At 46.7% G+C, this 23,279-nt stretch overlaps 1 protein-coding gene across 1 annotated transcript in view; it reads left to right on the top strand.

Annotated features, from left to right (window-relative positions):
- The window catches only part of LOC111151949 (thromboxane A synthase 1), a 164,657-nt gene that overhangs the window by 54,653 nt on the left and 86,725 nt on the right, over positions 1-23,279 (top strand). The window contains exon 4 of the mRNA XM_022510192.1: positions 691-743. Within this exon, the coding sequence (XP_022365900.1) occupies positions 691-743 (53 nt within the window). The remainder of the gene's footprint in view (positions 1-690; positions 744-23,279) is intronic.

Below are 23,279 nucleotides of genomic sequence, written 5' to 3'. Positions count from 1 at the left end.
CTGCATTCCCATGACACAGGGATCTAGCAATCTCCAGACCTTCACCCCTACAGTTCCTCTGTTTATATTTGCACACAAACCCCATCCCCACTACATGACCCCAACCCTGCAGCACAGTGGGTGTGGCATTTTCTGACATCTGGCTCCGGGTATACTTGTTTCCCATGACAAAATGTGTCTAATGTTTTGTCCCATATGAAACTACTCTAAGGTTCTTATGTTCTGACTCCATTGATTTTAGTCAAAAATTTCACTTGGATCATGATAATTCAGAATTTGTAATAATTTGGATAGATTCAGCAGGTGTTGACACACATAGTGGCTGTCAAAAGGGGCTTTGCCAAAATTAATAATAATATAAACCACACTGCAGAGGGGAATGTTAACATAGCTGAGAAAGCAAACAGTTTTCAAATATTTTAGCAGCAATTACACGCAAATACTTTAAGTAGAGATGATCTCCTTCCATCCATTAAACCAGAGTTGACCGAGATTTTTCCTTGGCAATATGTTTTTTAAAGCTATTTGTTTATTCTAATACTTCAAAGTACTTGAAAGCAGTAGAACTTGAATTCTTTTTTATTGTTTATGTAATTGTGTTCTCATGGTTCTGGACTTTTTCCTGAATAAATTTGAATACTTGAAATACTGTTTAATCTTATTCTTATGATAGTGATGTGTTTTCTGCAGGGTTTCTGGGAAAGCCAAATGGAGCTCAGAAAGCTATACGGACCTCTGTGCGGGTAAGAGGGAACTCCACTTTTCTACCATTTATCTTGATTTCTGCATGTTCTGATAAGGAAGTAATAACCAGAATGGGGATGTTGCGTGCGTTTAGGTCTTTCGAGGACCCACAAAGCGAGGGCTTAGCTGTACAGATGAGGCTCCTGGAGGAGGCCCCAGTGTTGCCCAAGGGGGCCCCATGCTAGGCTGAAAGAACACCATTTCCCAGCCTTTAAGACCCTGACCAGTTAGGTCAGACCCTGGGTGCCTTGACCATCTCGCACTACTGCTGCAATTGGACACAGTGGCCCTCCATGCCTCAGTTTAGTTTGCCTTGAGAACCCATGACTGGTCTTTCCTCATGAACTTACGAAAACCTAACTTGGATCCATTTTGTTCAATTCTGTGGGTAAAACATGCTGTCAGCTGCATGACCATATAACTTGCCATCCAATACAATATACTGTGTTGACCGTGAAAGGGGGCAATATTAATTATCCCAGGCCAACAGTGGACATGATGACTGTTCTGGATATACTGGGACATCTGGTCACCCTAGTTCTCTGCCATGTAAAGTACTAGAGCCCTCTTTTTTTTCTTGAATTTTCCCTTGTTATGTCTCAGTTAATGCTCCTTCTTTAAAAAAAAAAAATAATGAAATTCCAGAATCTGGTGAACAAACATATGTTAAGACCAATTATTTTATTCAAGATTTGACAGACTTGAGTCATATTGATTCTCAACGTGCGTCTTTCAACACTGGAGTCCTAATCATTTTTAGTCTGTTTCTGTATCGCTCCTCCTCAGCCATGGGGTGATTATTAGCAGCTTTTTTCCAGACCTCCAGGTCTGTGACCACTGTTTTAGGTGCAGTAAACTTCTGTTGTGTTCCTAATGTACACGCTAATGGAGTCCAGTGGTTTGGGAACCCTTCTATCCATAGGATCCATGATGCTTCTTCTCCCAGTGATGATTTTCAAAAGACTGACTTGTATTTTATGGAAAAGGCCCTACCTGGGAGTTTTGGCTGGATAAAGTTTTGGCCAAGTTGTTGGCCAAAGTTTTGGTCAAGTTGTTCTCACTGCCCTTTAGTTTGCTATATGATCCTGCAAAAGTAATAAATTGTCATACTAGATGCTCTCTGAATTAGTTTGTTACTGCTGTGGAACAAACCGACCTAAAGTGCAGGGACTTAAACAATAAATTATTATTCATCACATATCTAAGGGGTGGCTGGAATCAATTAATCTAAGCTACCCTTGGCTCAACTCAGCTGGACTTGCTGGTGCATCTGCTGGTCCTCTGGGCAGCCAGCTCACTTAGGCTCAAGTGGGGCAACTCTGCTCTGTGTATCTCTTGTCCTTCTTGGAATAGCAAGGAAACCAGGAAAGGGTCTTCTCAAGGTGAAGGCAAATATTCAAGAGAGCACACCTAAGAGCACAAGAACATTTTAAGTTTCTGCTGCATCATGTCTGATAACATCCTATTGGCCAAACCAAGTTCTATGGCCACACTCAAAGTCAGGGCAGGAAGCACACTCTGCCCACAATGAGGCCAAAGCAAGTCACTTGGCCAAACCTGACACGGATGGGGCAGGGAGGTGTGTTCCTCTGATGGAAGGGCAGGGAGATGGTGCACATCTTCCAATAATAATTAACTCTATGTAATTCTCTAAGATATCTTTTAGCTTGGTCTTCACTTTTTTTTTTTACTTGCATAGCTTCTTGCTTTAAGTATGATAGATACCTAATAAAGGCTCAAAGGATTAACCCATTTACCTTTCTCTTACTCTTGTGCTGTTCTATTGCTTTTTCAAAGTTCTCATTCTAGTTCTCTCTTCCCAACAGTCTCAATCTGTGGTTGACTTGACACTGACCTTGGAGACTGTCCCATACATTACTGAGACATAGCAGTGACTCAGAATGACAGCAGCTTCCCTAGAATTAGGAAAAGGCCTCTCTAAGTTTGAATTCTAGGAATCCATCCCCTGGAGTACTCTTCTGGTACAGATTTTTCAGAGTAGAGCACTTGGGTATTTTAAAATAATTTTAAAATGTCAGATGAAGAGTTTAAAGGGCACTGTATTAACTTGTGGCTGGTGTGGTATGCATGCCTGTGTGAGAAGTGGGGGGCAAAGAGAAAGAGGGGAGGAGGGAGAGAAAATTAGTCTCTTTGACGACAGGATGTCTAATCAACTCCACCAGCCCAACTTTAACTAAGTTAACACCATTTATCCTTTTCATTTCAAGAAAAAGGGAATCAAAGAGAATGATTTCTGATGAGGTTGTAGAGATAGAAACTGCAGTCAGTATCATCTCCACTCTTTGTTCCCACCTCTGGTGAAAAGGGAAAAAAAGAAAGGGGATGAAATAATTTCTTCCTACAGAACTGTCAACATTTTTCTCCTTTAGAAAAAAAGATGAGCCATAAAATGCTGACTTCTTTTTAAACATGTCCACTCCTGGATTTGGAGTCAAGACGGTGATGGGGCAAAGCCCGGACTGAGCGCTGTAATCTTGATGAGAATCGGTGTGCTCACCTTTAAAAATGAAAGGGATGGGGACACCTGGGTGCCTCAGTTGGTTAAGCTGGTTGGGAATGTCAAGGATGAAGTACGTTCAGTAAAAAGCCTTTCTTTTACACAGTGATTCAGTTGAAGTTATATTAATTTTTAGACTATTTTTTTAAAAGATATTTATTTATTTATTATTAATTTTGGGAGAGAAAGCACGCATGCACAAACAGGGGGAGTGGCAGGGGGAGCGGGAGAAGCAGGCTTGCTGCCAAGTGGGGAGCCCGATGAAATGCGGGGCTCAATCCCAGGACCCTGGGATGACATCCCAAGCCTAAGACAGAATCTTAATGGACGACGGAGCCACCCAGGCGCCCCTGACTACTTTTATTTATTTATTTTTAAAGATTTTATTTCTTTATTTGACACAGAGAGAGACAGCGAGCACCAGCAGGGGGACAGGCAGAGCGAGAGGGAGAAGCAGGCTCCCTGCAGAGCAGAGGAAGCATGATATGGGACTCTATCCTGGTATTCCGGGATCATGACCTGAGCTGAAGGCAGTGGCTTAACCAACTGAACCACTCAGGCGCCCCTACTTTTATTTTTTTAGAAAATATTACCAAGACCAGATTGGTCCTTGATGCAGCATTTGACAAGGGAAGCCCCACACTGTTGATGCCATCTAGAGAGGCACTGCGTTGCTGGGTGTCGGGACAGTACTCTGTGCTGGGAGAAGCATGCGCAGAGAGGACCTCCTCTCTGCTCTGGACCTGAAAGCCAAATATGGGGATCATGATGCTTATTATCTGGTTGTTATCATAGCAACTCAGTCAGAGTCTGGGTCCCCAAACTGGAGATGGGCTCCTTATCCATCCTCCCTCCCACTCACTGCTATGGGGAAGATACTGCTCGAGAAGCTTTCTGCCAAGAAGGGTTGACAGCATCACTGTTTACTGTCACCGCCACCACCACCGAGAACAAAACGTCTTTACCAAGTATCTAATTATGTAGCCTGCTTTGCCACGCGCTGTGCAGATAAAACTACACATGTTGTCTCTGCCTTCTTTGAACTTGAATGTAAAGCAGATGGACTGGCACGCGTACCTATCCAGCTTTTATTCACAATACTTGGTTTGAACTCTTTTGAATTGCACGGTAGGACCCCTGACAACATAATAGGAAGAAAGTGAGGCTTTACGGCTTTAGACAACCTGCCTTCAGTTAATGATTACCCGTTAGCTCCTTCGGTCTGAGCGTGAGCCCCCAGTTGGATTTATATTCCTTCCTAAACCCTAAAAGAACAGCATCAACATAACCATCAGACACTTGTGATTGGATAGAAACAGGATGGAGATGATTTTCCCCTCCAATTTGTAACTGGCTTTATAATCCAGTGGATGACAAGCCTTTATTAAACTCTTCCTATTAATTACTTATAAGTACTTACGGCACCTAAGTTTAGCTCATTTGTGACTCCTGAAGTCTCCTAACCAAAGCTTCTTTACCCTTCTCTTAGATGTCTTTTAAGGGATAGTTCTGTAGCTGTTCTATTTAGCTCCATCCCTATCTCTTCTTGCCCTTACTTTATTTTGACCTTTGATTTCTAGTATAAACTTTACTCCTTCTTGTTGAATTTGATTCTCGTGCTTCTTGGCCTCCATCTTTCTCCACCCCTCCATTTCATTACTGCCCCCTCATTCCTAAATCCCTTTAACAGACCAGATTTGTTCAGTGATCTCATATACCCTCCTTGGAATAGTACGTTGTAAGTAGGTAAGCATGCATATTGTATACAATTCATAAAGTACAAACAAGTATTCAGCAGAAAGTGAAACTGACACCCTTCTTGGACCTTTAGCCACTCTTTCCCAGAAGAAACCTCTGCTATCAATTTCCTAACACTCAGATGGATGATATATGCTAGATGCCGTTCTTTATCTTGCCTTGTTCATTAATGATATTTGTGAAATTGTCCCATTTCAGTACATTCATTCTTGTTAATTGCTATTCTATTTTTTTAAGATTTTATTTATTTATTTGACAGAGAAAGAGATAGCGAGAACAGGAACACAAGCAGGGGGAAGGGGAGAAGGGGAAGCAGGCTTCCCGCTGAGCTGGGAGCCCAATGTGGGACTCGATCCCAGGACTCTGGGATCATGACCTGAGCCGAAGGCAAACATTTAATGACTGAATCACCCAGGTGCCCCATAACTGCTATTCTGTTTTTTAAGGATTCTATTGTATGGATGTATCTGAATTCTAAAATTTTCAATTGATGAACATATTTTGTTCTCATAAATAATATGGCAGTGAATATTCTTGTATATACATCATTGCTATCTTATGTAAGTATGTCTGTAGGATAAATTCCTAAAATAAATTATTAGGTCAAAGATTATCTACACTTCTAATTTTATTTTAAATGGCTCTGTCTAGGAGTTATATCAATATACATTCTCATAAATAAGTATATGAGAGCACCTGGTTCTCTCACGTGACTGCCATTAACATGTGGTGGTCATCACTTTAAGTCTTTACCACTTGACGGTAGTTTTGATTAGCACTTTTCTAATGATGAACAAGCTTGGGTATCTTTCATATGTTTAAAATCCATTTTTTTTTTGTTTATGTTTAAAAGCATTTTTTTTCTGAAGACTCCTTTGCCACTTTTCTATTGGATTAGTGATCTTTTCCCAATTTAGTTGAAGCTCTTCACATATTAAAGAAAATAGCCCTTTACATCTAACATACATTGCAAATATTTTCTCCTATATATTGTTTAACTTCATTTATTGTGTATTTTTTCCAATCAGAAAACATTTGGTTTTTTAATGGTTGAATTTAATCAATTTTAATGGTCTCTACATTTTGGATCTTACTCAAAAAATATATGTTTTTAATTTCCAGTTTTCTGGTGTCTTTTATTTCATCTAAAAAATTTCAATATTTAATACCTTGAGAATCTACTTGAGAGTAAGGGTAGGAGGAGGCATTCACTCTTACTTTTTTCAGATGGTAGCGTTCCATCTGAAAAGTCATCCTTTTCCAACTGAAATGAACCTCACCGTTATCATTTACTAGTGCCCATATCTACGTATTTCTGACTTCTGTGCACTAATCCCTTTCCTAATTACATGTCAGCACTCCACCAAATAATCTCATTTGGATATCATGAATGCAGTACCTTCTGGTACCTACCAGCAGTAGAATGTTCTCAGAACATCTTTGCAAGCCCCAAAATCTAAAGCAATCTCTCAGGGATCCTTGAGTCCCCAAATTGAAAAAAAGAAAATCAATTTAGCAAACAAATAAGGCTTTGGTAGAAAAGACCTGGCACTCAGACACAAGGTTCATGCCCATGGGAGGTAGAGATGTCTCATATGCTTCCAACTTGGAGGTTTTTAGCACCATTTTTATTTAATTAGCCAGCGCCCATGAACTAACAGCACCTTGTCACCAGGCAATGAGGAAGTTGAGAACTTTGGGATGCATATGGGAAAGCAACGAAAACAGTAAGGTCATTTCAGTGTTTTTTCAGGAGAGCCAGCGCTTCGAACAGAATAGGGTCTGGAACATTCGCACGTGAGAGTTCCAAGCCAGCGAGCTCACGTGCTAGACACGTGTGGCTGCAGGATGGCGCTGAGATGGGTTTGCTTAAATGCAGGCGGATGGCTGTGTCATCAATGTGCAGGACGTTTGTTGGCCAACCTGCAAAGACCTAGAACTCTGGGAACGAAAGGGCTCCGAAAGACTCAGTCTGCTACAGCCCTGTGCCCCCTGGTTGTTCTCTAAGACGACACAAGACGCTTGAACACAGGGGACTTGAAAACGTGGCAGAGTATGGTGTAGGCTGGAACCATGGCTGCTTTGTTCAAGAAAATACAAGCGTTCAGACTCACACCAGGGCAACTGATAGGGGGCGGAGGGGGCAATATTTGGGGTCTCCTGACTTGGTAAAAGTTGAGTCTTTCAAGAAAGTGTGGAAAACAAAGCTTAGGATCACCATCTTCAAGTGATATGAGTCTGAAACCAAAATTAATATGAGACCTGGTGGTCTGCATGTCGTAATTACTGAGAATCACTCTGTCAGTTAAATATCTGTATTCTCGCAGGTCAAAAGAGATCAGTTGCTAACACTCAACTTGCAAGGGCCCATTTTTAAATGAATAATTACCCTGGTGTTGCATTTTAGGGTGGGGGTGCATTTTTTTTTATAAAAATGAATATAACTGGCTGATTTTTTTTTTTTTCCTAGGAGGGCTTTAAGAGTAGGAAGAGAGTTGTCAGCAGGAAAATACATGATAATTACCACCCACCAAAGCATGTAGCCTAATAGGTAGAATTATCAAAGGAACAGTTGTCCTAAGATAAATAGGCAATCTAGACCCAAAAGGACAGGAAGAATTCTATTAGCATCCCACTTCTCTTGAATGAGCTTGCTTTTCACCTCTCCTATCCCTATCACAGTCTCTTGTTACACCTGAGTTACTATAAGGCTTCCATTCTTCCTTATGGTTTAAGATTACTCTTTTTCCCTAGTCTTCATCCAAAGACCCTTCTGATGGTTACCCATTTTTTCTGGACTTCGAGTCTCTTCTTTAACTCACCAGTTCTCACCACTTCCCTTCCCCCATTCTCATTCTATGACAACCCATCAGTGGGGGTTACTGTGCAGTTCAATGACTCCTACTGTCCAGGTCTTTGGGACCTACACCCCTAAAAATCAGGAGCCCATATGAATACCTCTTTCTTGGGTAGAAAAACATCAAACAGCGCATGCCAACTTACAGGAGTAAACTGGGGTTCATGTTCCAGCTCCAGCTCCCCTATCTGCCCCTTGTTACCTTGATGGATTTAAGCCAATCTCTTCCCCTCTCGAAGCCCCAGATTTCTCAAAATAAAATGAGGGATGTGGACTCTATCAGTGACTTCGACACTTGAATTATGAGCCTTGGTGAATAATACATTTTGCACGGTGATCCAGGACGCACACACTTGAAATAAAAGTCTTACAAAAGAACATCTTACTACTGTAAGATCCACATTGACCCATTCTATTCTATTATTTCCTGGAAAACAAAACAAAACAAAACAAAACAAAACAAAAAATACAAGCTCGTCACGACTCACTGAATCGGTTTCATAACCACTAGTAAGTCAAGATGAGCAATTCGAAAAGCAAAGGGCCAGATGATACCTGAAACCCTTGCCAGCTCTAAATGAGGGAGCTGCAAACCAATGGCTCGACCCCAACAGTCATCACTGAAAATGTGATAAGCCCCTGTTTTTATGGTGGTTTCGGACTGTGAGACCCCTGGAAGAAATCAGTGGCTGAAATAGAATATAAGCTGAGCCCGGGGCCCTGCTCGCTCACCCTATAAAAAGAAAAAAAAAAAAAAAAAGAATATAAGCTGAAACCGCCCCTCCGGGGGGTGGGGGTCCTGCCCCTCAATCAGCACTTGCTGCCCAAGAACACCTTGCTGTTGCTTCTTTAAAATTACAAGTTCAGGCATTATGACAATTATTGCCCAGGCTTAACCCAGAATCTTTCAAGCAAAAAAGCGTTAACAGAATATATGGGCTGGCAATTTAAAACATCTGTCGGGGGCGCCTGGGTGGCTCAGTGGGTTAAGGCCTCTGCCTTCGTCTCAGGTCATGATCCCAGGGCCCTGGGATCGAGCCCCGCATAGGGCTCTCTGCTCGGCAGGGAGCCTGCTTCCTCCTTTCTCTCTGCCTGCCTCTCTGCCTACTTGTGATCTCTGTCTGTCAAATAAAAAAAAAAAATCTAAAACATCTGTCGGTACTATTTTTGCACTGAGGGTCAATATCTGAGTAGTTCATGGGAAAACTCTGTCTCAGTGAGGTATGGCCATCATTGCGTGCTTCCAAGGGATGGGACAGCAGAGGGAATGACCGAGACATTCACTGGGGTGGCCAGATACGGAGAACTGACCAGGCTGGGGTTGCTGATGGAGGAGGTTCCAGCCAATGAGCAAAGCACAGTGTTTAAAGGGTTAAGAAATTGGCAGCTCCCCACTCCAGCAAACATGGCCATTGTGAACAGTCCAGGAGAAGGCTGCCCAAAGAGGAGATCAGTTGGACAAGAATCAGGCATCCAGAAAAGCAGAAATCAGGAAGACCTATCAGTGGACATGGGGCCCCAACAACAGGGGGTGCCGGGTCCTGAGATGGGCCTCTGGGAGGAGGAAAGCAGGGCATCAGGGGGGAAAGGCCTGGGGACAAATCACACACAGGCACTCAGTCCTCAGACTGGGAGCAGAATGTGAGGTCCAGGACGCAGAAACCAGACCCAGTCCCTGCTGCCAGCTGGGGACAAGAGATCCATCCTGGGGGGAGCACATCAAGGTTGAGGATGGGATGTCTGGGGTTGTTCCACATCTGGGGAGGGGCTGGGACTGCAGGTGGGGGACAAGCACTAGTCTGGGAAGAGTGCAGGGCTCACAGGCAGGGAAGAGTCAGCCTCAGATTTTCAGTTTTACACTCCTTGATGTGCATTCCCCAAATCTACCAGCATAGCGGGTTCAAGATGGAAGGGAGCTCACCCTTCATCAGTGACAACCACATACAGCATCAGTGACTTCTTTATCCCCCAGGTGACAACCCTGCACCAGTGTGCCCCCGAACAATAGAACATCTCAAATTAAAACTGCATAAACACTCTATTTCCAGCTAATATTTTCAAATAATAAATTCCATATTTAATTGAATTGTACCTGCGACAACTCCAAGTCATTCAACCCAAAATGCAAAATAGAATTATGTAACCTAGTCATGAATCACTGGGGCATTTGCCAAGGCATTCTCCCATCTGGAAGCAGGTCCAGATAACACATGGCATTAGCAAACATCTTCTGTCGAGAACTCTTCTGCACAGATACTCTCAAAAATTGCACACGCTTACCCAATTCTTATGGCTCTCAACCCTAATTAATTGAGAATGCAAATAGCATCCCTATTCTGTCCAAAAATAAGAATGTCACACTATCTTTGATTTCACGATGTAAAAAAAAAGTCATTTCTAAATTCAAAGGAGCAACTAATTCCCAATTCACACAGAGCTTAAAGTTCTTCTTTATCCGGATTTTGGGAGCAGAGAAACTTTTTTCAAGTTCCTGGAGCCCTTGAATGATTAAAAAAAAAAAAAAGGCAAACAGTTTTGAATCTTGTTACATAGGGCAGAAGGCAAAGGCATCTAAATGTCTACACCAAATTAACTCTGGATATATAGAATACACTTTCAAACAAACCAATCACGTATCATCTCACACGTTTGAAATTCTACTAGGTTTTGAATGATCAAATTTTATCTTTAAAATGGACCATTTAGGGGTGCCTGGGTGGCTCTATCGGTTAAGAATCTTCCTTAGGTTCAGGTCATGATTCCAGAGTCCCAGGATCGAGCCCCACCTCAGGCTCCCTGCTCAGCGGGGTGTCTGCTCTGTCTCTGCCACAACCCCTCCCTTCTGCTTGTGCTCTCTCTCTCTCTCTCTCTCAAATAAATAAATAAAATCTCTTAAAAAATAATAAAATGGACCACATGGGGCCCCTGGGTGGCACCGTCCATTAAGCAACCAACTCCCGGTTTCAGCTCAAGTCATGATCTCATGTGGTGGGATTGAGCCCCACGTCAGGCTCCATGCTTAGCATGGTTGAGGGGGGCGGGGATTGCTTGAAGATTTTCTCCCCTTCCCCCACTCCCATGCTCTCTTTCTCTCTCTCTAGATAAATAAATAAAGTCTTTATTAAGAAAAGAGAAGAAAATGGACCATATTCTCCTTTCCTCCTCAAGACCCCTTTAAATCTTTTAGAGTTTGGGTCATTTACTATGTGCTGCAATTATTCCTGGTCTGTCTTAAGTGGCAGACTTCTGCCTCTGGGCACACAAAGTAATTCCTAGCAAGGGGCTGCCAGGTTTTAGGATGCCTGCATGCCTGGGACATGATCATATGTAGCAACTTAATTACTAAAATAAGTTCCTTGATTATTGTTTGCATCTCAAGACCATGCTCCTCACAACTTCTCCCCCATCACACCCCCAGACTGTAAGAATTTTGCAACCTACTATATGAAGTTTCCTACTCCAAGTGAGACTCACAGTGTACTGGTGTACTGACAAAGGCCTGACTCTCTGACACGCTGCCCAGGCTCCCCACATTAACCACTAAGGAGGCACTGTGAGCAAATGAGGCTATCTTTGTCCCTGTTTCAAGAGGAAATTATAACCTCTGCCCTGGGCCTTTGGCTGGTGGATGGCCCGTCACCACGTGGTAGGTGGATGTGGTGAGTGTGGTCTTTTGTTGTGTTCCAACACCCACCAGCACCTCCTGGTACTACTCAGGCTACAAGGGAAGTGGGCATCTGGGTATTGATCAAGGTTACTGCCCTTCCCAACAGGACCCCTTGGGAAGGAAATCCAGGTCCCATCAGGGTCATCTCCTCCATCTTCTCCATCGCTAATGCAGTGCTCGCTGTGTATGAAGCGCCAAAGAGGCCATTGTTGACTGGACCTTCCACTTTCCTTTGAGGCGTGTCTGTAAGTCTCCAAGTTCTCTTCTCAGATTCACCGCCAGACGATGGCTTGTCCCTTGTGACTCACGTGGCTACTCGATCCTTCTGAAGGACTCCACCCTAAAGATTCTTAATGGCTTCCCCAAAGTTTTAGATGTCTCTGCTAGAGTTTGGGAACCTTGGACCATTTTAGTTCTTTGTCCTCCTTAGCCCGGGATCCCACTAGGATGCTGTCTCCTGAATGGACACTTAACATCCTGAGTCCTGCCCACCCCCATATCTATACTTGTTAACGAACAACAGGCTTCAGTGTCCGAGACCCACAACTGACACCTTCAGAATTAAGATTTCATCGTAGTAGATGGAATGGGCTTTCGTGCCTCCACATCGCAGGGCTGTGGGATTAGTGGGTCCCCCGACTCCCGGTCTGACCCAGGTGTTGAGGGCGGCGTGCATGGAGGACATTTGGCTGGAGAGCTCTTCTTTTGTGGTAAAATACAATGTCAAATTTACCATCCTAATCCTTTTTAAGTGTGCAGTTCCGGGGAATTAAGTACATTGAGACTACTGGGTAACCATCCCACCACCCATCTCCAGGACCCTTCTCCTCCGGAAAAAACAAACTTTGTACCCATTAAACAAAGCCTCCCCCCGACCTCCTTCCTGTAGCCTCTGGCAACCACCATTCTACTTTCTGGCTTTATGATTTCAACTGCTCCAGGAACCGCAAAGAAGCAGAATGATACCACAGTTGTCCTTTTGTGACGGACTAATTTCACTGAGCATAATGGCCTCAGGGTTCCCCCACGTTGTAGCAGGTGTCAGAATTTCCTTTCTTTTTAGGGCTGAATGATATTTTAAGTATAAACCATGTTTTGTTTATCCATTCATCTGTCTGTGGACCCTTGGGCTGTTCCCACCTTTGGGCTATTGCGCACTGTGTGGCTATGAACGTGGGTGTGCGAGCAGCTGAGACCTCACTTGAATTCTCGCGTGGACAGATCCAGAAGCAGAAATGCTGGATCGTGTGGTAATTCTCTTTTTCATTTTTGAGGCGATGCCTTACTGTTTTCCGTAGTGACTGCACCATTTTACATGTGGACAACATTCTGTAACAATGCTTTACTATTCCCTTTGACCGTCTATGTGGCCGTTACTTCTTGCCTCCCAACCTTGAGAGTGAACTCCAGGAGAAATGTAAACTTCCCCGTGTGCTCTGGAACCCAACTGGTCAGTGTGAGCCACACATTTCTAACTGGAATGCATGGCCCCAGTCATCTTGCCCCAGCTTCCTGTTGACTATAAGCCAGCGGGCACATTCTTTACCAGACTAGCCCTGTTATCAACAAATGCCTGAGCTGCACCATAAATTTAGTTCGTTTTAATAAATTCCCAGTAGTCCCCCTCCCAGAGCCCCTTCTCTTCTTATCTCACTCTCTGCCAAACCCTTTACAATTTATGTGTTTACTTTTCGGTTCTGCTTTCAGCCCCTCCAAGCTTCCTCCTTCTCGCCAGGTCACTGTAGCCTTTGTGTCTCACATAAATTTAGTCCTCGGTGTCTGGGACTCCTGTCGACGTCCACTCGCTCGTTCATGGGGCCATGTCTCCTCTCCTGGGCACTGGCCCTTCCCTATCTGGGCTTCCCACCTCAAGGACCTTGTCAAGATCATGGCCTTGCTTTGTGATGGTTTGCTGGAGGAGGCACACAGAAGTCCCCCTCGGTCCTCGCGGCCTCTGCACAGAGTGTGTGCTCACTGAGAGGGGCCGAAGGCCTTCACACCGGGTCCCGTCAAGGAGAGATGGCGTGCTCGGGTGCATAAGCTTGGGAGGAAGTTATGGGGTTTTGGCTGGGATAGAGGAAGGGAGCGAGTACAAGCCAAGGGTGTGCTAGGCCATTGTGATCTTTGGGACAGTGACAGAGAGCATGACCTTGGCAGTGCGGGAGAGGAGACAGACCAAAGCCATGGTGCTAAGGAAGTGGGTTCCTGGAAGGAAGTAGGTGCCCGGGGTCATGGTGGGGGAGGAAAGGGATGGAATTTATAAACAAACAAACAATCCTTCTAATGGCCCAAGTGAGTGATGACAGTGATTTGGCTCATCAGAAATACAAGGTCTAAATGTGAGGGAGAACTTTATCCAGGAAACATCCTGTAGCAGCAGAAGTGAATGACTGACTGGTCCATTCTAAGGAATAAGACACAACTTGACATTCATCCCTGAATGTGGGCTTTGAGTTCTGGAGACAAAAAGGTCCTTCCCCCCATCATGAGGAGGGGAGCAAGGCAGAGGGAAAGGCAGGTCCATCTCTTCTGCGATCAGTGGGCACTACAGATGAGATATGGGGTCCCCGATGACTTCAGGACAAAGTACCCCAGTCACGGAGCCGCATTAGGAAGGAGATGGGAGGGTGTGAGTCCCAGAGTATGCTTGGAATCTCGATTCTCTGGCCTTCTTGAGTCTCAGCCTTCAAAATCCTTCAACGATCTAACGTGCTGTTTCCCACAGAGTGTCCCTTGGACCATTTCCACGGACAATAATAATCGTTACATGGAAAATAAAAAAGGGGGCGTTCCCCCTGGTCAAATGCAAGAAACACTGGGTTAGTCAAAGGAACACAGGTCTCTTGATCATGGGGCTTCTCCGAACCCTTCCCGTACTGACTTGCTGGAACACCTCCAAGGGAGACGCTTAGCACACGGGGTTTATTTGACCACAGAACCTTTTTTGTTTGTTTTCCAGAATGTCTCTTGGGACTAGAATATAGAGAACAGGCTCTGAGAGAAAACACTGATCTAACAAATAGCATTTTACTCCTAACGTATTCCCCAGGAAACACAGCCATCAATGAGAGCAGCTCACTTCCCCACGGTGAATTATCAGTGTTGCGACCAGTAATTACTAATTACCGCCATTTCAAAATGTTCTCCCTCTGTCTGTCTCTATCTCTGTCTCCATCTCCGTCTCTGTCTGTCTCTCTCTGTGTGTGTTCATTCTGAGATGCCGTGGAGAACGGGGAACACACTGCCACGTGTTCTGCATGTTTATTTATTCCCTTTTATCCTCGTACCTTTCTTTCATTCCTTTCTCTCCCCAACAGACAACCATTCCATTGTCCCTAACATGCATTTTTTTGGCACGCGTTCCTGCAAACTCTGTATTCGTGTGTATCATCCTTAGCTTATCCCGATGGCTGTGTCCTCGTTCCCTGCTTTGGTTTTTTCACTGAGCGCTCTGCTTTAGGGACCCTCACGTCACGGGGTTCCCACAGAGTGTGGGCCTCCACTCTTCCTGCCCATCCCTGTCCCCACTCCTTGGTGGTGGGGGGGGGACACGCCATGGCCTCCAGCAAACAGCGCTCCCATGGACCTCCTTTTATGCTTTATGGACTTGTGTGCGCAGGCTACGGGCTTGTATCTTGCTTTCGTGACTGTAAGAGACACGTATCTTTGTTCCCTGGGGCCGCTTATGGAGTAAATACCAGTCGGTAACTGTTTTCTGGTCTTCTATTTGGGTCTTGTCCCTTCAGGATAGTATCCCCTGTGACCACCCCAACAACCCTGGGGGTTTGGTTGAGCTGATTTCATTATCCTCCACTTATATGGAAACAGGACAAAAATAATACGTGGTGAGCAAGAGCTGAGTGCAGGGCTGTGCAGGTTCTCTTTTTTTTTTTTTTTTTTATTTTTAATTTTAAGTAGGCTCCCTGCCCAACATGGGGCTTGAACTCAGAACCCTGAGATTAAGAGCAGCACGCTCCATGGACTGAGTCAGCCAAGACGTCCCTGGTTCTCCTAGTCCCAAGCCTTTTCTGTTCCATGGTCCCCTAGTGTTGTTCCTCGGATGCTCCCAACACTCCCGTCTTAGGACAGGCCACTTCATGACTTGTTTCCCGCGCAGCTATCTCAGAACACACGCTCTGTGTGGACGCGCAGTCTGTCTCCCGTGTGGGGCTATTCCCAGAGCCCACGACAGTGCCCGACACGTAAACGGGGATCAGGAAGCATCTGCTGAGTGACCAGCACGTACCTTTCGGGATAAAAACTCAATGGGAGGGTCTTGTGATTTTGCTGATTTGGATAATTAGTATTATTTCCTTGGGATATAACGAAAGGAATTGGGGAAAAGGTTCTCATATTTGGGGCAGATGGTCTATAACCTTTTCCCATCAGTGACCCTGGCCATCAGTTCAGTAGCGAGCCCACAGAAGCACAGAAACGATTCGCGGCGCGCCAGTCCAGCTTGGGATCCGCGGGATAAACAGATGAGGGAGGGGTGATGCTCTCATGACACAAGAGCAGGGCTCCCCTCACTCTTGTCATGCATCAGGTTCTTTTGGGGCTACCAACCCATGTCCCCCTCCCAAGGGGCACCGTCTCCCCTAGCCTAACCCTCGGGGGTCTGCCTAGGGTGCCCAAAAGAGCACTGGATTGTGAGCCAGATCTGGGTTCTGGTCTTAGCTTGGCTGTTCACAGCCGTGGGACTAGAACGAGTGACTGAACCATTGTCCCCAACCTTCAAAAAAAAAAAGACATGCGCGTGCCTGCTACCTCCCAGGTCTGCCATGAAAATCAAAGGAACTGTGAGTGCAGCCTGCCCTGGGAGCAGTGATGATCCGTCCGCTCCTCAGGTCAGTCTCTGAAAGGTCTTCTTACACCAGCAGGTGCCCCCAGGGAGAGCGCCAGCTCCAGGAGCCGTCCCTAGCCGGGGCTGGGGCGAGCTTCCGTCCTCCCTGCTTCAGGTCTTCAGGAAAGTCAGGCAGCAGTATCTCTGGCCTTTTGTGGCTCCCAGGATTCCCTGGGATTCCCTGACCCTCCCCTCCTCCTGGCCGTGGCAAGTGTCCAGGTGGTGCCCGCGGGTCATCTCACCTCTTGGGTCCTTCATTTTCCTCAAGCTATGCAATGGGGGAGGGGAGTTTGGGCTAGAAAGATCATCTTGGAGCTTCCTTCTCTCTCTAAAACACTGTGATCCGGGCTTTAATTTTTTTTTTCCTGCCCCCATCTCTCCCTCACTGTGCTTGAAATCCTTCTGCCACTGAACTCTCCAATCTTCACCTGCCCAAGACTGCGGGCGTGCCATCCCGGCACTGGGGCTCCTCCCCGACCCCATTGTCTTCTTTAGAACCGACTCTCCAGCATTTGTGGAGCCTCACTATTCATATTCTGCGCCCACATGGCAGCCGGGGAGAGGAGATTTTGCTAGAGTCTCACACCAATATATGCCTTGCACGTCCTCTCTACACCCACCAGAATGCGCGCGCGCACACACACACACACACACACAGCCCCCTCCCGTGCCCGGGAACCGACATGCCTGGGCATCACTGTGTGGGCGCAAATATTCAGGGACAGCCAAATGACTATTTTAATGTTTCTTTGTCCCTGCAGTGCCATCTAACTATTTATTTAGTAGCTTGATGCTGTTTGCATCAACAACTTTGCCTTATAGGCTGTTCTTCACGTTTATGATTCTTACTGTGAAAAAAATTGCTTGCCTAACATCTGTTCTGAATTTGTTTTTTCTTTATTTTTATTTATCTATTCCCTATTGAATTAAATTTGCACCAAGGACAGTAACTCCAATTGGACTCCTCGGTGTCCTTCAGGATTTCTGTACACTTCAATACGTCTCTTAATTACTCTTTTTTTTTTTATTGTTATGAGCGAGACGTATATACCCATGCTCACGCAGGCAGACTGGTTTGTGGCTTACCTCTGCCTGTCCCCCTCTGGGGAATAAGTTTTATTAACTGAATAAATTAAATGGGCGGGTATATTCAATAGAGTAGAGAGGTTTATCATTGTAGATTTGTTTCAGATAACTAACCCCCCCCCCCCAAACCCTGCTGCCCAGCAGTTCCCTTTTTCCACCGTAGCTCTGTTCTGGAGGAAGCATGACGGTAGCTCGACAGAGTCACAGCTCACCAGGACTGGAAGGGCCACTTCATCTTACAGATGAAGAAGCTGAGGGTCAGGGGAGAGGCTAACTTCCTGCCCCAGAGCCAGAGACTCATGGAAAGTGGAGGACAGCTTGAACCCGCGTCTCCTGGCTGCCAGCCTGGGGTTGTTCCTCGGCAGTGTGAGGCCTCCTGGTAGGACCCTGCCACCACCCAGATGCCGCACCAGGACTATGGACCTGGGCCCCTCATGAGCAGGCATAGGCCTGTTTTCCATGGGTGTGGCTGACAGGGCTTGGGTGAGGGGCCCGCGGGAGATGGCCTGCAGGCAGGGAGGGTCACAGGCGGGCCTGGCTCTCATGGACTCCCCTAGGGGGCGCTGTGGTTCTCCGGCCTCTTCCAAGCAGGCTTGTGTGAACTCTGCCGAGTCCTCCTTCAACCCCTACTGTCACTACTGGAAACCCACCGCAGGACCTACAAAGCGTATTCCTGGCAGGAGCCAAGAAGGCCCATAAGGAAGGGTGGTAAGACCTGCTTTTCCACTTGATACCTGGAAAATCTACTGGGTATAGGGACTGTGACCCCAAGATTCAAGGGACCAGCCTAGAGTCACAACATTCTAACTCCAAACGCAACGCCCTTTCAGCCATCACTTCTCAGCTCGTCCTGGGAGCAGTGTACCCTTCTCTCCGTTCCTTATGACCTTTTCCACACTCTTTTTGGGGTCTGGGTCCATTTCTTCCAATGGCAGAGAGACAGAGGGGACAGTTTCCTCCATGGTTGGAAGAACTCACTGCTGGCTTCAGCCCTGGCATTGTCCACTCAGCAGATGTTTTAGGCTTGGTTATGTGGGTAGCACTGAGCTGATGGCAGTGGGGAGATCATCCCGCTCTTCCACAAAAAAAACCAAAAACAAACAAACAAACAAAAAAAAACCCTCACTCATTTCTTGTTTCCTGAAGAAATTTGGCATCTAATTTAGAAGAAAAACACAGACCTAGGCTCAGTTGCACAGAATGGCAGGGAGTAAGTGGCTGAATACATGATTAAGCAGACAACCTGAAGCCATGAACTGAGTAGACTCACAGGCCAGTGAAGGCAGAGAGGGCTTCCAGGAGGAGGCAGTCCTTGAGTTTGGTCTTGAGGGATGATAACAGGGAGATGAGGACGAAGAAGGAAAAGACTTCCCCCTGGTAAGAACAGTTAGAGAAAGACTTTGAGGTGGGAACGGTTGGAGCACGAGAAGTTGACTATCTGGACCCGGGGACAAAGATGGAGCCGCAGCCTGGTCCGTGTCGCCCATGACCCTGGAGTTAGAGTGGAGGCTCTCTGCTGACTACGCTGTCAATGGCGGGCTAAGTCCTCCCCTAAAGGGGGATGAGTCACTCGTCTCAGTGTTACCATGTCATGGAACCTCTGATTCAAATGAAATCATTGGCAGAGCCATTGGGTGGCAGTGGGGGGGTGATCTAAGAGTTTTGTGTGCTCAGCGCCAACTTCCCCCAGCCCCCCCGGTGCCCAGGTGACAGTGCATAGCTGTAACTGAGATCACCAGCGCCAGCCACAAAGGGACACACACTGGTGAAGAAGCCAGTAGAGCGGCCCTCCATGCGGACGCCTCTTCCATCGCAGTGGGAGAGAAATAGGAAGACGGGGCCACAGGTTTTGGAAGGAACGGGGACTATGATGGCTTTTGGAATGCAAGATAAAGGGAAACAAGGCTCCGAGGTTTCAAGTCTGGCTTCAGATGGGCCAGTCGCAGGAACTGGGAAGTCAGGAGGATACCAAGTGACTCCCCAGAACGAGAAAGGCAGATTCCGAACCATCCCTCCATTTACTCCTATGTAGGAGGAGCTCAGGGGGCCTCTCAGGGATGCAAGGGAAAAATAAGAATAAAGCTTTATCCTCAAAGAATTCATAGCAGTAAGGAGCCCATTGATAAATAAAACAGAATGAGATGTAAATAAATGGAGGAATGGACCAGGCGCTCTAGATGTCGCAAGGAGGGGTCTGAGAAGGGTCCAGAGAAGAGCGGACAGGTGACCCAACTTCAGAACGGGGTTTCCCAACAAGATGGAGACCGGGATATCACAGGGAAAATTGTGTGTGAAAAGAATGGGGCATGGGGGTAAGCTGCAAATCTGGGGAACCACAAATGATCATTTTTTGAGCAACTGTATGTGGCTGTGGTTCCCAAACTACATGCCAACCTAGGGTGCCACCAGTGAATTTACAGGGGCTTCCTGGGGTATTTTAAATATTCATGGGGAACACAGTGACATCTTTTGGACACTGTGAGAAGTACTTTCGATTTATGTGTCTTCCTTTTCCCAATGTCCACTGAGTTGTTAGAACATGAATAATTATTGAGTTGTTTGGACTTACGTGCTTAAAAAGGAGACTGTTGGGTACCTCCTTCGGCCTTGGGAGGCTACGTAAAGCTCCTGAGTCACTACCCGTGCCATGAATTGAGAAAGTTTGTGAACCTTGGTAGAAGAGGAATAAGGTAGGGAGAGAGGTTACTGGCTCCTGCAGGGCCCCTCATGACAGGCCAAGAAGCTGGACCTATTATTTCAAACAACGGAGAGCCATTAGGGGCTTATCAGGCATGTGACAACATAGTCAGCTTCTGCTTTCAAAGGTAGATTTGGTCTTGAGGGAGGAGCTGGTTTGGAGGAGTTGGTTTAAGGGCTACTGCAATGGTCCTCCCCAGAGAGACGGGGCCTCTACGCAGCAGCCTTAGAGGGTGGGACTGGGATACACATGCTCCATTAACATTACGGAACTCCTACCACCTGCCCACAACTGTAGTCAGTGCTAAAGGCCAAAGATAAATAAAAGAAGGTTCCCTTGTTTAAAGCACTCACAATCACGTGGAAGGACAGCCAAGCACACATCTAACTACTGTTAGTGGAGAACCAGGCAGGAAAATGAGAAGGAGGGATGCTGTTCCAGAAAAGCGGGGGGACCAGCATGTGCAAAGGTGTGGAGGTGAGGGATGATGGAGGGTTTCAGTGAATCAGGGTGATCATCCGTCCCGGCTCTTGGGGCGATGGGGAATAGGGAGGGATGAGGCTGAAGAACAAGGCAGGGGCTACATTTTGCGGGGTGCTGCAGTCCGTGCTGAAGACCGCCCAAGACCCTGATGGTGACCAACCACTGAAGGGTTTGAGATAAAGGAGTAGTACAATTAGATTTGCATTTTACAAGGTCCCAGGTAGATAGCTGAGTCGGGACCCATGTGTAGCCAAGCAGCAGGTTGGGAAGACAAGCCAGAATGATGGAGACATACATCTCTGAGTGGGAGATCCAAAGTCCAGCCAGGAAGTGAGAGACCAGAGACTCTACCAGTAGGAAGAGGGCAGGAGGAAGACACGGAGCAGCCCCAGGCCCCACCCAGAGGGGCAGAGCTCTTTATAAAAGGCTGATTCAGTCCATCAGGCTCTGTAGGGCTGAGGTCAGCATATGCCCCCCAGCACGTGTGCAGTGAGGCGTCCTCACGCAGGGGACACACTCCTGCTCCCAGTGACTCCAAACTCCATGGGCCTGTGACTCTGTCACTGCTCCTCTAGGAAAGTGTCCCTGGCAGCTTGAGTCTGCTCTGCCTCTCTGCTAACTCAAGCCTCCCGGGCTCTAATGACAGATTGGATAGCAAGATACCCCAGTGAGCTGAGCCAGGACAGACCCCCAGGCCTCCTAGGGCCATTCTTTCTCCCAGCACCATGGCCGCTGCCCAGCCCAGAAAGCCAATGACCTAGTACAACTGGCAGTGGACTTCTGCTTAGCCTTTCTCAGAACTTTCTGGAAAGTGAGAGTCTAGGACGCATCACAGTGACCTCCTTCAGGCTCTGCACAACCCCCCGCAATTGCGTGCCTACCTCTTCCACACCTATGGGGGGCCAGAGGTGAGGCTTAAGGCCAGGCCAGTAGTCACCCTTCAGCATCCCCCATGTGCCAGGAAATCAAACTCTCACCGAGGCAAGGATTTACCAGATGCTTCATGCTTAGTACCTGCCAGAGAAGCCAAAGGCCCCATCCATCCTTCAGACCCTCCCTGGAAATCAGGAGTCTCTGGATGAGCGTCCAGGTTCCTTCTGCAGACGCTGGGGGCTGGGGGCCAGCAGATCACCTGTTCCCCCAGGGGCATGCCTCACCCAGCCTCTTCACCCCCTACAAGTGGGCCGCACCCTGCTGGGGCACGCAGGGGAGGAGGGCTCACACTGCTGATGGAGAGGTGATCGTGACCAGCACTTACCTAAAACTACTGTGGGCAAAACATTCTCCTGTTTTTCATCCAACCCTCCTAGCACACTTCTTTGATTAAGAAACTGGTTCGGGAAAGTTGTGGTTTGCTCAAGGTGACACAGCTGTGAAATCACAGGGCAGGGCCTTGAACCCAAGTCCAGACAGCTCTGTCACTGCCAACGCCCACCCTGACTCTTAAAAAAGACACCATGGGGCCAATCTGGTGATAAATCCTTTTTTTTTTTTTTGCCCCTTTGGTCTTTTTCTTATTAGAAAAGTCACACGCACTCATTATAAAATACTGGGACATTAAAGAAATAAAGACAGCATGACAAGTCAAAGTCCCCCAACATTTCCTGCTTCAGATATCTGCACCGTTGGCCAGTATAGCTTCCTCTAGACTTTTTCTAGGATATTATTAACATGACCCAGCATAGTGCCTGACACAGAGTTTAGCTCAGTAAATGCTTGTTGAGTGAACTGATAGAGTTGGAAGGGCTAGTATTTATTTACACAACTATATGTACTAGTTTACAATGTGCTTTTCTGTTCAGCTGCGTAACCTGCCCATCCTCCCATGTCGGGTCCTGTAGGCACCTCTGATGAACAGCCTGGAGAGCTTGGCTGTCCCTGACAGGTGCAGGCCTCCTGGCACAGGGCCAGGCAGCCCACAGGCTAATACCAGCAGGCTACCTCACCTCAGTGACCAGAAGGCAATTATCAACTATCTTGATTGGACCGGTCAGTTTAAAAAAAAAGCAAAAACAAAAACAAAACAGAAAATCTGCCAATTAAACAGTCAAACAAGTGGGTTTTCTTGTTTGCACAATACTTCATGATTGGCCTAAATTTTCTCTTCAACCAGTTGCTCTGGAGTTCAATACACAGATTCTTATGTGCATAAATAAACATAAATGAACATAATGGCTAAGAACTTTTACCAAAAGGTGAAGCAAGAACTTACCTTTGTAACTGGGCTGGTGGGTGGGGGCTGGGAGTCTGGTCGGTCAAACAAGAAGCTAGTCTGTGTTTCCTCCTCGGAAAGACCCCATCGGCGCAGCTGGTGGCTTGGTGGCTTCCTCTCAAGCACCTGCTCAGCGCTGAGCAGCTCCACAGACCAGGCGGCCCTGGAGTAGCGCGTCCTAGAGCAACTTCCTTCTCTCAGCCTCAGTGTCCTATTCTGAAAAGTGGGTATAGTAACTACCACATCCACATCCCGTGAGGATGAGACAAGATCATACGGGCAGCGCACCTAGAACAAGACCTGGCAGGTGGTAAGCGTGCAGTAAATGCTAACAGCTTTGGTTCGCACAAAGGTCCTGAGGACGGCCCTCAACCCGGTCGAACACCTCACTGGCTCATTTCACTGATCTAGGG

The sequence above is a fragment of the Enhydra lutris genome, unplaced genomic scaffold, assembly GCF_002288905.1.
Source record: "Enhydra lutris kenyoni isolate GAN:26980312 unplaced genomic scaffold, ASM228890v2 scaffoldscaffold27, whole genome shotgun sequence".
NCBI classification, from domain to species: domain Eukaryota; kingdom Metazoa; phylum Chordata; class Mammalia; order Carnivora; family Mustelidae; genus Enhydra; species Enhydra lutris.
The sequence above is the reverse complement of the archived record's forward strand: the minus strand, read 5'-3'. Positions and strand labels throughout refer to the sequence as shown.